Source organism: Dipteris shenzhenensis, chromosome 18 (genome assembly GCF_047967505.1).
Source record: "Dipteris shenzhenensis isolate YYH24624 ecotype China chromosome 18, Dip_SZ_1.0, whole genome shotgun sequence".
Taxonomy (NCBI): Eukaryota; Viridiplantae; Streptophyta; class Polypodiopsida; order Gleicheniales; family Dipteridaceae; genus Dipteris; species Dipteris shenzhenensis.
The window spans coordinates 25,914,031-25,928,906 of record NC_141613.1 but is presented as its reverse complement, the minus strand read 5'-3'; the positions used below and the strand labels follow the sequence as shown (position 1 = coordinate 25,928,906).

At 44.9% G+C, this 14,876-nt stretch overlaps 1 protein-coding gene across 1 annotated transcript in view; it reads right to left on the bottom strand.

Annotated features, from left to right (window-relative positions):
• PHT4;5 (phosphate transporter 4;5) overlaps positions 1-14,876 on the bottom strand; it is a 138,235-nt gene that overhangs the window by 74,743 nt on the left and 48,616 nt on the right. Inside the window, exons 6-7 of the mRNA XM_087389434.1 lie at positions 8,218-8,298; positions 4,708-4,766 (exon numbers count right to left, since the gene is read on the bottom strand). Coding sequence (XP_087245560.1) covers positions 4,708-4,766; positions 8,218-8,298 — 140 coding nt within the window. The remainder of the gene's footprint in view (positions 1-4,707; positions 4,767-8,217; positions 8,299-14,876) is intronic.

Genomic DNA, 14,876 nt, shown 5'->3' with positions numbered 1-14,876 from the left:
ACACCACACAGTCCACTAGACCACCACCTCTTGGTTCTGTACCCTGCAACAATTGGTACAATGCAGAGTGCAAGGCTTATCGCCGACAGCTCCGACTTGAAACCAAATGTCACCTCCCGAACACACCAGACACGGTACGCAAGTACCGACGTCTCGTACGTCGGAAGAAGCAGGCATTTCTTTGTCAAAATGAGGAGGAGCTACTGCACATCTTGTACAGCAACAACTCTAAGGATTTTTGGCGGAGATTCCTTGAGCGTAGGTCTCCATCACCCCTCACCAACACGAGAGTCTCGCACACGTATGCACACCATCTTTATGATGTCCCACACCAGCCCACTCCAGATCTCATACACACACCTCGCCCCACCACTTGCACATTGTTCACCAAAGGGGGAGTCAAGGATGCAACATTGAAACTGCACAATGGCCGAGCTAAGGATCACGAGAGGCTATGCACTGAGTTTATCGCATATGGGATCGACACGTTAGCCCCGATCCTAGCAAAGCTATTCAATGACGCTGTTTGCCTTGGCTTCCCCCGCACTTGGACACTCAACACCATCACCCCCATCCACAATGCAGGGGATCCCATGGACCCGAGTAACTACAGGACTATCATGATTGGACATGTGATGTCCAAGATCTATGCAGCTGTATTGGATGCGTCGGTCAGCCTGTTCGCAGAGATGAGTGGGCTCAGAGCAGAGGGTCAGGCCGCTTTCAGGCGAGACCATGGGACTATGGATCACATACTCACACTCAGGAGTGTCATTGAGGAGGCCAGATCACGGAAGGAGAGGGTATATTGTTGCTTTGTGGATTTCCGCAAAGCCTTTGACACAATATCTCGAGCTCGTCTCATCACACACCTACAGACATTGGGATTTGATCAAGAGATCATCTGGGCAGTCATGGCACTCTATGAGAGAGTCTCAGGCCGAGTTCGAACAAGCGCAGGTTGGACAGATGAGATCTTGAGTACCATAGGGGTCAAACAGGGTTGTCCCTTATTAACGTGTTTGGCCTCTACATCGATGAGCTTGAGACTTTCATGGCGGCGTTCGGAGGGACCGGTTGCTCACTTGTCGGGATCATCATCAAGATTCTTCTTTATGCAAATGACGTGGCACTCTTGTCATCCACACCCGAGAGGCTCCAGCGACACCTGGATGCACTGCAGGCTTTTTGTTTATCCCATGATTTGGAGGTCAACCTTGGCAAGACCAAGGTCATGATCTTTAACACCTCTCGAGCAAACATGCAACGAAAGCAGTTTACTTTTACTTTCGGTGGGTCACCAGTTGAGATCGTATCCTCATACACTTACTTGGGGACATCTTCTCCGGCCTGATCTTCACAATGGGACCAGTGATGCAGGCCAGACTGAGCACGGGGTACACCTCACTGGCTCGGTTAGAGAGACAATGCTTCCACTCCCACTTCCAGGACCCTCGGACCAAGTCTCTTCTCTTCGACTCCTTGGTCCGACCAACCGGTATGTAAGGCAGCCCTTGTTGGGGGCCTGACATGTCAGAGATAGAGTGGACACGGGTGGAGCGCCTGCAGATCCTCATGCTCTCATGGATGATCCGGGGGAAACCGTCTATACCACATCACATCATTCAGGCCGAGTTTGGTGCTTCTCCACTCCGGCTAGATGCAGCCTTTCATACCATCACATATCTACACCGGGTTAGATCATATGGGGACTGCACATCAGGGAGACAGAGGTTGCCATGGTTGGCTCTCGATTCCTCCATGAGGTTGGCAGCAGAGGGAGATGAGCGATGCTGGTATGCACGGACTCACAGATGGTTTACGAGACTAGGGTTCCACATCGATAGGATACCTCCTTTTCAGTACAGTTTAGATGCCCCTCCGGTACTCCCACCCACCATCCCAATCGGGCCACACACCAACCAGGTCATTCGAGAGGATCCCCCGTAGCTACACACCTTTAGGACTTGGTTGGAGCCGAGGGAGCTTCCAGTGAAGCTGAGTTTCTACAGAGATTACTGTCTTCGTATTTTGGAGGAGAGATTCATCACACCACCGGGGTACACTGAGCTTCATATGCCTCACTCACTACGGATTTCCATCGGACATTTCGGGTATCATCACACCGCCTCCACATAGAGAGCGGCAGAGCAGAGGGGATTCCTAGGGAGCATCGCTTATGCATATTGTGTGATTGTCAGGAGGTTGAGTCGAAGGAGCATTTTATTTTCAAGTGCCCAGTGTACTACGAGATCCGAGGTCGCTACCACTGCCTCTTCAGAGACAGCTCCGAGCTCCTTTCCAGATTCCTCGCCTACCCAGATCAGAGATGCCTCCTCGCGGCCTTCATTCATGTGGGGGTCCGACACAGAGAGTACTTACTCAGGCAACGGGGCTTGGCCACATCATCAAACACCTCTCAGAGCAGGATCACAGAGTTCTTCCCATCGAGTGACATTGATCTTCTAGTCTCTAGCCGCAAACGTGACAGAGACCCCGACCCGACGACAGCAACATGACACACGAGACATCGAGGGGACACACAGATCACTCTGGGGGACCTCCCGTCATTCTTTAGACCTGGGATACGTCCCACGGGAGTCACGGTGGCTCTGGCATCAAGCCTCGTCTAGGAGACCGAGACGCACGGCACCCCTTGACGGGCACCAGTGTCCCATCACCGGCTATGCACCAGCTAGGGCGACATGACATACGAAGGATTCCGCTCCGCTCCAATCCTTTTCTTTTCATTGTTACATCCAGATGTATTTGATTATGTATGATAAAACTTAGGATTCAGCACGGGTGATGATGCTCGTTTCAGTAGTCTCCACCCTTACTGTGATTTGTATCAGGTTTTCTTTCAGTCTCATAGACCCATCGGTCTTCCGAAGACTCTAATAAAATTTCTTTCTTTCTCTCTCCTTTTGCCATGGTTCTTACTGTTTTTTGGAGTTGTTTTCTTGATTTTTTTCCTCTCAGTTGCTTTGGGAAGAGGGGGGGGAGGGGTCATTGGCCTTCCTTCCGATCAGTTCTGCCTTTGAGACCAGGCAGGAAGACAAGGAATGGGCTGGTAGGCAATGGAACAACAGAAACAAACTGGAGGTGCTGGAATTATGTAGAGGCAAACTAGAGGAGCTGAAACTGGAGCAGAGGTAAAAGAACAGGCGTCCTGGATATAGCAGGTACATTTAGAGCTGCGAATGGAAGTCTAAGAGCGCCGCACTGATTGAGAGCTCGAATGGCAGGCTGGAAAAGGTCCGTCCCAGAAAGTTTTAGGGCTGGAACCAATCGCAACACAGGAGCAAGAGTGGGGGCAGTGGCGTGGGAATGAGACTCCCAATGGTGAGGGAAGGAGCAGCATAGGCCGGGGGAAGGAAAGGGGCTATGGCGGGGCTGAAGAGGATATGACTGGGCTGAGGTGAGGTAACTATGGCGCGGCTGAAGCAGGGGGAGGCGGAGTAAGGGCAGAGCAGCTACGCGACAAGGGAGATTTGCAGGGTGGCAAGCAGGGGGAGCAGTAAGGTGATGCGCAGGAGCAGCAATGCGACGAGCAGGGAAGCAAGGCAGGCAACAGCTGCAAGGGTGGAGGCCTTGCATGCATGTGTCATTGAAGGTAAAGAACTCTCAAGTTCTTTTAAAAAACAATATTTAAGAAAATAACACCAATGAATGAATAGATTAATGATAGGTCCTTGCAAACAACCCCAAAGATCCCCCCCGGCCACCTCTTTCCCGTCTCCCCCTCTTGCATGCACCAAATTATATGCACTTTATTTTTTGCATCCTAAAATGATAAAGATAAAAGTAATCACATCATACAAATACATACATGATCTACACCAATTAAGCCTGAATGTCAACAATCTAACTTATCAATTTTAAAAAGTGTGCTTGTGCTGCACAATCTCTGAGGATAAACATATCCACCCCATGGTCTCTATGTGTCTACATATCCACCCCATGGTCTCTATGTGTCTGGGGACTTGAGTCATGCTGTACCAAGGAAAATGAACAAAGATATCTGGAACAAGAAAGGAAATACATAAAAGCAGAAAATACAAACTGAAAATTCATAAGAAAAATGAAATGTAAAGTAGAACTAAAAGAAGGAAACATACATAATGTGAAACTCAATTAGAAGAAAAGTACCAAATCAGGCACGAAAGAACTGAAACAAAACACAATCGAAAGCACAGTACAATTTAGTCTAGGAAAGAAAACTAGGAGCAGTGACCTAGTGACTAGAGAAAAGGTAGCAAACAAAGCAAGCAATAAGCAAGGAAAAATGGGTAACAGGCAGGTGAGCTAGAGGTCAAGGCTCAAGACAAGAAACAGAAAATGTAATAACAGGCGGGGGAGGAAAGGTTCAGATCAGCCTAGGCAACTTATGTCTTGTAAAGCTTCTATCGCTTGAAGGTTGTGCTATATCCAAAGATTAAGACCTGCACCTTTATACTGTTATAAAAGGCATAACCACACTCGAGCATCTGATTTGTAAAATATGCTCCTCTTTAAAATATAAAACCAAAAATCCTTGAAATCTAAAGGAACAGATTTAGCAATTTGTATTAAATGTTAGCATACGAAACACCACATAAAAATATCCACCAAAATAAAGCTCCTGTATGGCTTCCTTTTGTACTTTTATAAGCACAAGCCATAGATAGATATCATATTTCAAAGAAAAATGACTGCAATAATCACCTTCAGCAGAAAATTGTGTTGTTTCCTCGATCTCTGTACCAATTGCGAAGCCAACACACCTATGAATATGAGCCCCATACGATCCTTTTTAGGCAGTGTTGAGAAATCTAAACAGAAACATAAATTATCTCTCAGGAAGCAATAAAATGCAAGAAACTTGTATCTTTACATGCAGAACAAAATTAGGTCATTTGCATTAATTGATTGGCCTCCTTTGAGGCAAGGGGTCTCGACATATTGGTAAAAATGGTGTCACATGACTTACCTTGTGTGCATGTGTTTCTAGCATTCACATTACAGTCTATCACAGAACAGTGTCTCAAATTGAGACACTTAAAGGTATCGACAAGGATATGTAGGCCTCTCTCATTTTAAAGAATTGTTAAGGACACATTTAATTGTTTTCCCCACACAGAATCCCTGATGCATATTGGGGATGATGAGCAAGAAAAGGTCAGTCCATATCTCATCTTTAATAAAATATTGAAGTTCGGAGAGTGGATTCACATTGTCATAAGAGTCTTCAGAAGTAGTTGGTCCACACAACCTTTCGTATGCATTGTCCCATCTTATGCAAGCAGTAATTGTGCAAGGCATTGACAGCAAACACCTTGTAGGAGTTGGAGAAGTATGGCAATATATGTTTATTGTGTTAAAACTTATTAACATCGAGAGGCCTTAGGTTTGTCCTTTGGGATACATGCCTCAAGAGTTGGTTTTCCCTCAACCGTCTTTCTGGACCATCATACTCCTCATTTTCTCCAAGCACCAGAGGCTCCTTTGTCAAGGACAGTTGTAAAGACCTATGAACTTGTTTGATTGGTCCCTTGTTATAAGAGCCCAATGATTGCTATGCCTCCACACTTGCAAGTGTTATAATTGTTATAATTGTTTGTGTTCAAAAAATTGGACAACATTTTTTACTTTCTAGGGGGCCAAATATCAGACCTTGGTGTGATCCTTTTTTTACATGGCCTAGACGTCTTTTTGTACAGGCCTTGGCAAACCACAAGTAGAAGCTTGCATACAGTATATCAATACATCTTTCCCTAGCAAGGAGTGGAACTTGTTAGCGGCATTCCCACTCCAGCCAGCCCAATTGTGGGGCTCATCACGATGTCATCCAGATGAGCTATTTACTCTGCTCTTAACAGAGAAAGGAGTCATCAAATGGCAAAAATGGGTGAATGTTGAATGGGCATTCTGGACGTTTCCACACTCTCATATAGAGGGACAAACCACAACGTCACCACGGGGTAAAAGGTGAAGAAAAAGGGCATTGATGGAATCCTGTTGACGGAATGTGATGGAGCTATCTATCCAGCTGATCATTTTAGGCCTCCAAAAAACAGCAAACCAGGTATTATGTGGCTTGGTCTTTGCAAACTGGGAGCACTCTTTCTTGCATGTAGGATGACAAGCACAAAATGGGGGGATCACGAAGGCTTTGGAAGAGGCTTTTAAAAAGCTGCCCCCCCCCGATGACAAATCCAAAAACGTGTGGAAATTCACCACAAAGCTGAAGGAATGCCAGGACACATGCATAGAAAGAACGGACAGCCAAGGAGATGTATTTGATGCAATCAAAAATGAGAATGATGGCCTCAAAGGAATGGTAGAAGACCAAGCTTCAAACCTAAATGCACTTCAGCTGCAAGTATAGGAACTTAAGCAAGGCAGCCTAGAGGCACTATATTCCCAGGCATCAAGAATTAATTTAATGCAGTACTTTATTTATGCGTAGAGGAGCTGAAAGCCAGCCAAGAACAAGCCTTGGAGACTCCGCCATCCCCTAGGTTTTGGAAGGATGGACTTCACACAGCCTCAGCTAATCCGTGTTGGTATGGACAGTTCTCTAGGACAAGGGTGCTCCTGAGCCTTGGATCCTTCCGATCCAGGCATTACAGAGTGGGGCCAGGGAGACCCTCCAGCTAGAGTCTGATGGAAACCTAGAGATGGACGGGGCCCTAGGCCTGCTTGAGTGGTAGAGGATTAGAGTGGAGATCCACTTGGGCAAGGATTGGACCATCAACTCAGCACCAATCACTTTGGGAAAAGACAGGACATGGTAGCATCACTGGTTGTGGGAGGACCGGCCCATTTGTGAGGTCTAGTGAGATCCAAGTGAGTGGTTTTGGGCCATCTAGAGTACGTCACTCGAAGAAATGTGTGATGTGCCCTTTTTATCGTACACGACACACATTGGTCATCGCCTCCAGCCAGAGGAGGCCGCCTAGATTACTTCGAGGGAGAGACATTGGATTGAACAACAGGTGCCCCAGGAGGTCATCTCTAAGTTTTGGTCGTGTTTGTGAACTAGCATCCAGCCACAAAAGATTACTTGTTTCTTCTTGATGGTTGCCCATGGGGGTTTATTCATCGGCCCCTCACTCGAGCAGATGCACGACACACAGGATTTCTGCAAGGCTTGGCCCGCTGGTGTCTCTTATGTATTCACAAACCGAGGTATTCACTGGATGTATAGTCCCCCGCCCTTCCGTACTATTTGTGGAGCTGCCGTGTAGCACAGAGGATTTGGCAGGGGGCCCTCCCGATCATGGCTAGGACGCAGAGGATTTCTGCAAGGCTTGGCCTGCTGGTGTCTTTTAAGTATTCACAAACCGACGTATTCATTGGATGTATAGTCCCCCGCCTTGGCTGTTGGCCCCTGCTTCAAAGATTCGCTAAGGCAGTGACCTGGGTTCCCTGAAAACAAGCTGGATGATAGCCAGTTTTTTCTCCCTTTGATCCTCCCACGATCAGTGCCACCCGGATTGCTGATTTGTATGGTTGCTTTTTTAAAGCATTAATAGAAATTCTTTTCTTTGGGAAAAATAGAAGATTCTGCTTGTGGTAATGAACAAAGATACCAGATGTTAGCTAAATTACTTGGAAGAGTAGACCAATAGAAAGGACAGACTGCTGTAATTTAAAAGAGCAAAATTCTTATTAAAGATGAGAGATTTAGGCTATGGAAAACAGAAGTAACCACAAATGTAGGACTGGGACGATCTAAGAGGAGAGGTTAGAGCTGAGACAAGTCATACAATAGTTCTCAGATAGAATACTTTCAACTTCATTAAATTGACGATTCAAACTACCCAAAAAGGTTAAAGGAATGTTTTCAACTGAAAAAAGAATTTTAAGCTGCTAACGATACACCTTTGAGCCAAATGGAGTACCACACAAAAAGTGCTAATGCAAAGAATTGAGACAAGGAAAGGGGAGCATCTTGAATAACTACCTTAGAAGAGGCAATTTCAAGATAAATTTGAGATGAGAGAAGGGAAAACGAGAAGCTACTTGCAGGGACTGCAAAAGAGGGTGTTTCTGCATGCATAAGGGAAGAAAAAGGGGAAATTTTTTGGTGGTGTGGGGATGGATCTTATATAGGAAGGAGTTGGTCTCACTTGTCTCCAAAATTTTATAAGTTTTACATAAGAAGCCTTCCAGATTTTCATTGTTATCCAAACATGCAAAAGATATAAAGTTAGGAGGCATTGCACTGACCAGATAACACCTAGAAAACCAAAGCCATAGAACACAAACTCCCAACCAAAGTGTTCAATAAACACAGGAGCCAAAAGTAACCTGCAAAATCATCAATCCAAATCATACCATTAAATATGCCAACCAAAAAAAACTGGGAACCATGGTGACCTTAAATACTATGTATATTTCATTTAAATTGTGATACTAATCCCATACAACAAAGTTGATCTGTCCGCTCTAACATATTTCAAAACAGTTGTGAATTTCACTTGTGTTGCTTCCAATTTTTATCAATGGCAAGGATTGGGAGCAAACGGTATTCACCACACTCATCTCAAGCACAAAATCCATTCATTCACTTTGCTAGTTCAAACGTGGTATTCACCTGTCACAGGGACGTGAAAAGTCTAATGTAACTCAGCCCGTGCTTAACCTAGGGTTAACCGTGGTTAAGTCTAGTAATAATTTGGCCGTGAGGGATTGGCTAGAGGAAGTGCAGACTTCCTAGAAATCCCTAGGGGTAATTTCTAAGTGCACCCACTAGGTCCTAGGGGCAAGGCAAAGGCATTAAAGAGGGGTCCAAAAGGTGGGAGGACAACCCAACATTGTCCTTGGTATGGTGGTTAGGACTTTAATGAAGGGCCAAGTGGCATGCATGCAAATGCATGTGCTCCCCTCCACCTACCATCCTCTCCCTCACTCTCCTGGAAGCATCTTCCACGCTTGGGAAACAAGGAGAAGACTGTGCTGGATGTTTTCAGTTGTTCTTGTGCTGCTTTGGAGCTGTATCGGCTTTTTCAAGCCTGTTTTCAGCTGTTTTAAGCCTCTTTCAGCTGTTCCAAGGCTAGTACAAACTTCTAGGAAGGGCCAGAAGTGATTTTGTTACTTTTTTAAAATTCCGTACGGAGTGTACGGCTGTACGGCAAGGCAAAGGCATTAAAGAGAAGTCTAAAAGTTGGGCCCAAGGACAACCAACACTGTCCTTGGTATGGTGGTAAGGAATTTAATGAAGGGCCAAGTGGCATGCATGCAAATGCATGTGCTCCCCTCCACCTACCATCTCTCTCCCTCACTCTCCTGGAAGCATCTTCTACGCCTGGGAAAAAAGGAGAAGACTGTGCTGGACGTTTTCAATTGTTCTTGCACTGTTTTTGAGCTGTTTCAGCTGTTTGAAGCCTGTTTTCAACTGTTTTAAGCCTGTTTTAGCTATTCCAAGGCTAGTGCACACTTCTAGGAAGTGCCAGAAGTGATTTTTTGACTTTTTGAAAATTCCGTACGGACTGTACGGACGTCCATGCGACTCTACGAAATCCGTACGAACGTGTGCAACTGCCTCCAGCAACTGCCAGAAGTTGCCTTTTGCTGTCCTAGACCTTTCTTCACGTGTTTCTGGTTGTGTGGTGGCTTTGAGAGCTGTTCTAGACCAGTGCATGCTATAGGAGCAGTTTTCCTTGCTACTTTTGGCACACTCTCTTAGGAGGACTCAGGCACAAATCCGAGGTAGTCATTCTGTGGACCATCTTTCCTCTACAGCTTTTTCTTGCCTTCTTTCCAGTTTCTTCCTCTTTATCCGAAGGCTCGGAGTTACCTGCACCCTACTGGGAGCCTGGACAGGGGATAGGTGCGAGAGAAAAACTCGCCCCTCTTCAACGGACAACGGGTACACTTTGTATTTGATTTCCTTTTATTTACTTTTTGTCTTTTGGAAGCTTTTGCTGTGCATTTTGTTATTTGGAGCACTCTCTAGGCCTTGTCAGCTCAAGCAGACACCCAATTATAGAGGGTGTGCCTGGGAAGAAGCCAGAGGGTCATTTGGATGCATTTGAAAGCCTTGAGGCTGTTTGAGCACAGTTTGGGAATTTGCATTTGACGCCTTGATGCCTTCAGTTGGCACAGATAGACGGGAAATGCCAAAGCATGCCTTGCCAGTGGGATCTTAGTGGTGCACCGTGAATTCGATGCCCAAAGCTTGATAGAAGAGTTGGAAGAGGAACAGTTAAAGGGTGAGCCCTTGTTGTAAAGCATTTCACATTTCAGAAGAAGTAAATAAATACCGAAAGGGGCGCCAAGCATTTGGGGCCAGTGGGTGTCTTGTGTACTGTTTTGCATTGAGCAAGGGCATTCTGTCCTCCCCTTGTTGTTGTTGAAGTTTATTTCTGAGAATTGCTAAGTGGTTGAAGTAAATAAAGTTTGCTTTATGGCTGTAATTGAAGAAGATCACTGCCCTTTAGATTCCTGAAAGCCGGTTTCATCACCACACTCATCTCAAGCAAAAAATCCATATCATTCACTTTGACAGTTCAAACATGACACTCACAATAATGATCCAATGCATCACTAATGTCTGCTATGTTAACTTTCATGGTATAAGGAGAGAAAGAAACCACATTACTAAAACTGGAGATGGAGGCATAGGGTGAGGTGATACATTATCTGGGCAGCCTATATCTCCTCACACACTCTATATCACTGATGATGTCATATAAAGGATCAAATAGGTCAAGTGACCCTACAACCTCCCAAAGGATGAGTGGACTCTAGGACACTTCATGCTCTAGGGCTCTACTCACACTAGGACTCCAATATCCAACAAATCCCCCTTCGGAGCTAGGGTGAGTGAGTGGCTCCGGAAGACGAACATGATGGTGAGATCTTGATTGTGCATCTCCTGCAATCTCAGAGGCTAGGTTTGAGCATGATTCAGAGGTTGAACTAAGCACTCTCATGGCTTAAGGTTCAACATGATCGGAGGCTTGTGTCTAAGCATGGATGCATGACCAGCTAAAAATCTGGAGAAGTACACCAACATCCTGAGACTCAGCTAGGCTTGATATGAGAAAACTATCAAGATAAAGTACATCCAAAACAACCCCCGTCTCCTAACTGGGTACATGGAATGGTGGAGCCTTGTATGAATAAGGCACACAAAAAATACTCCATTTATTATATTCATTTATGTGGGGAACTTACATGAGACAGAGTAGCTGATGACTCTAGAAAGCCCATTCGTCGCCTACCTCTTTTGAAAGAGAAAAACCTGAGAAATCTGCAGTGAAAACCCTCAGGGGCCTCTGGGGGAGTAAAGGGTCCAGCTTCGTCTTCATCTTCATCACTCTCCTCTACAACCAAGTTTGCATGCTCCTTTGGTTGTTTGTTTGCCACTTTCTTGAAGCAACAATCCTCTGTATGTCCGAGCTTCTTGCAATAGGTAAAATTCAAGGACTTAACCATTCTTCCTTTATGTCTTTGAGAAGAATGCCTTCTCAAGTTCTAGTGAAGCTCTAGCTTTCTTTGTAGTATTGTGGCCCTCGTCAATAAGGATAGCCACCATATCATCGTATCCCATATCACGGCCAACCCTTAGTACTACCAATACCTCACTGTATTTGGAGATACCTTCAATCCTAGAGAGCCAAAATACCACCTAGTCATCTTCTCCAATAAGGCTTTCAGGGCATCTAGTAGTTGAAGGATAGATCCTAGATTGCTCAGGTATTCACTCGATGACTCTCCTTCCTTCATCTTATTTCCAGAAAGATTTTAAAGCTTAGTTCTGCTGTCTTGTTGAGATCCACATGGTGGATTAGGTTCCTAGGCCAATGATAGCCAAGGCCTTATCATTTTGGTTCTCCCACTGAAGGATCTTTTTGGCATCCAACTTACGGCTTCTTTCCCTTCCCATTTCTCATGTTCCAGATTTCCTCTCGCATGAGAAGAAGCCTAATTTTTGTTTGCCAAGTGGGAAAGTTGGTTCCCAAAATTTCTCAATCAATGGAGCAAGTTTTAGTGCCTCCTTGATTTATTACAAAATGAGAATAAATGAAATGATTACAAGAATGAAATTCAGCCTTGTCATGGGACAAAAAACTGAAAAAAAATGCTGATGTGTAAAAAGATTGGCTTCAGGTCGGCTTCTATGAAGCAGCAGCTACTGAGTTGATGAAGACCTCGAATAGGGGTGACATTACTGATGATAATAGCTCCAGGTACAGCAGCAATAGGGAGCAGCAATAGGTGTGAGTAGATAGCGTCTCTAGCTCGAAAAAGGATAGACATTTTCTCCACAAAGTGATCTGCTACAGCTTAGCAACAATGGCCAAATATGGGCAGGAAACAGGTCATCACGTCTCATATTAATGGGCTAGTCAGCCAGAAGAAATGTAGATCAACCTGCTGTCGCAGGAGATGCATCACTAGGTGGCGCCTTATCCTTAAGACCGGACCATAGGAATGATTTGATAAAGTCGTAGGCAGTAAGGGTTGAGCCTGAGGAAGATGTCAAATGAATCAAAAGCGCCATCTTCAACGCCTGTTTGCCTGCTAAAGATATGCTAATGATTTTCCTATGTTGAGAACCACGTCGTTTTGTTGCATACGTTCCAGCCTGTAGCTCCACCCGGGAAACACGATGATGGTGGCCCAGGAAACACGATGATTGTGGCATCATATCTTCAAGGTATCTCCTCAGCATTGCACGGAGTGTTCCATCAGGCAAAAGCTGCACATTGTATGCTAACAGCCGCAGGCGGCACTTAGAAGAGTATATCATGCAGATTATTTGTGGCAACCAGAATAGTGATAAATAGGAGAAAAGAAGCAGCCAGATAAGACAAGCTGGGGAATAGCAGCAATGGCATGCAACTGAGCAGATCTGGATTTGGTTGTATATCAAGCTGAGCTGTGACCTTCAAGATGGCAGTGACCGTAGCATAAGATGGAACCCCTCTACAAATGGCAGCAGATTCATCCCATCAAGTGACGAACAGGATATGAGGAATCAGACTACTTTATTTATGACGAACAAAGGGCCTCGTTTATAGGCTGGGTAGCCTTATCTCCTCACACACTCTACATCACTAATGATGTCATATAGAAGAATCAAATCTAGTCAAGTGACCCTACAACTCCCAAAGGACAAGTGGACTCTAGGACACGTCAAACTATAGGACTCTACTCACACTAGGACTCTGATATCCAACGTGCTATTTGATAATGATTTAAGGGCACCTGCTAGGGCCGGATGCTGTTGTTGTATCCATACATATAATTTATAAACTTTAATTACCTGCTCTAAGCTCGTAGAATAGTTTTAGCCTTGGCATTCTATGTCAAAAATGAAGGCTTAGTTTTTCGCACCTCAGATACCAACTGGTGGTCATTTTCATATCCCAACAGCACTTAAGCTATAAAGCATCTTGTCGTTGTCATGGCCTAGTTTAAAAGTATGCCTGCCACGTGTCATTTAGGGTTCCAAAACCTACTTTTGGTCTAGGTTTGTGAGTCTTGTGTGCTTTCTTTTGCACTCTTGCTCCAATTGTGACAACATTATTGATGAAACCTCCTTTCTTGAGCGTTAATTAGCTCCACACCACCTTCCATCAGTATCAAAGACAATGGAAAGCAGGAGAAGCTGTAGCTATAAAAAACTCAGTAAATATCAGCTCATTTTTCGTATTGGAGTGGAGCAGCCAGAAAAGAGAAAACGTGTGCATCATCGGTCAGTTTGCCACCTCATCCTCTCTAAGGTTTACTGCCCTAAAGATCTTGCATAAAGAGAAGCTGGTCTAACTAGGGAGTTGAAAAGGAGGGACTTTGGGTTGACATGCTAGAAGAGTGTTGCCACTCTAACACCATTAGTGATGCATGTCCCCTAGTCAAATATCCATGTGCTTCAATTTCATGGTGGTGAACTTGGGGCATGGCTCAACCAATCTCCTACAAGAGTGAAAGAGTAGTGCTAAAGGTGAATGGTGAGCTTCGTCAGTATTAAAGATCATTATCTTGGTTTCACCCAAGTTGACCTTCATGTCCCATCTCTCATAGTAATTCCTTAGGGCCAACCTCCCACTGTGTCTAAAAGAAGCACTACATCATCAACATAGAACAAGATGGGATTGAAGAGTATATGCCAATGCCAATCCTGTCCCCCCAAAACATCCACAAAAGAAGCCAGCTCATCAAAAGCCCAAACACGGTGTGTGGATAAAAATGTAAATATGTTTTCCGCTTGTTGGATGTTGATGGGTAGGTGCATAGCTATGTACATAGCTAGTTGGTGGTGGAAATGAGCTATGGACACTCTCATAAAAGATTCTACACTCATGTAGATATTTTCTTGAGATGGTAGATACTCCTATGGGGACTTTTGGAAAATGATGGAATGCAATGTGGTTGTACCAGACCTCCAAAGCAAGGGTATCTAGTGTGTGGCCAAGTGAAAATATTTTTGGGGTCATGTAAAAATCAAGTCATGAATGGTGTTTTTTTAAATTTTCCTGAGTCAATGTGGTCTTGCATGTTACGGGAATTTGATATGTTCAGGTGCCACAGACAAGGGCCGGGAAATACACACTGAGATTGCCAATAACGGGTGGGAAAGAGACCCTTTTGTTGGCAACACCGTGGTTGATATGTATGCCAGATGTGGGTCCCTTGCAAAAGCATGGGAAGTGTTTGACAAGCTGCCAGTTCGAGATGTAGTTGCATGGAGTGCACTAATTGCAGCATATGCCCAGCTAGGAGAACGTGAAATTGTTTTGACATGCTTGAAGGGATGGAGAGTGGTAAAAGTGCATGTGATGACGTGGAGGATTAAAAAGGCATGCATGAATTATGGCTACGTGAGAATGAAGGAGGGGCTTCTGGATAGCGAGGTGGCCTTTCAGGATCTCGCTACT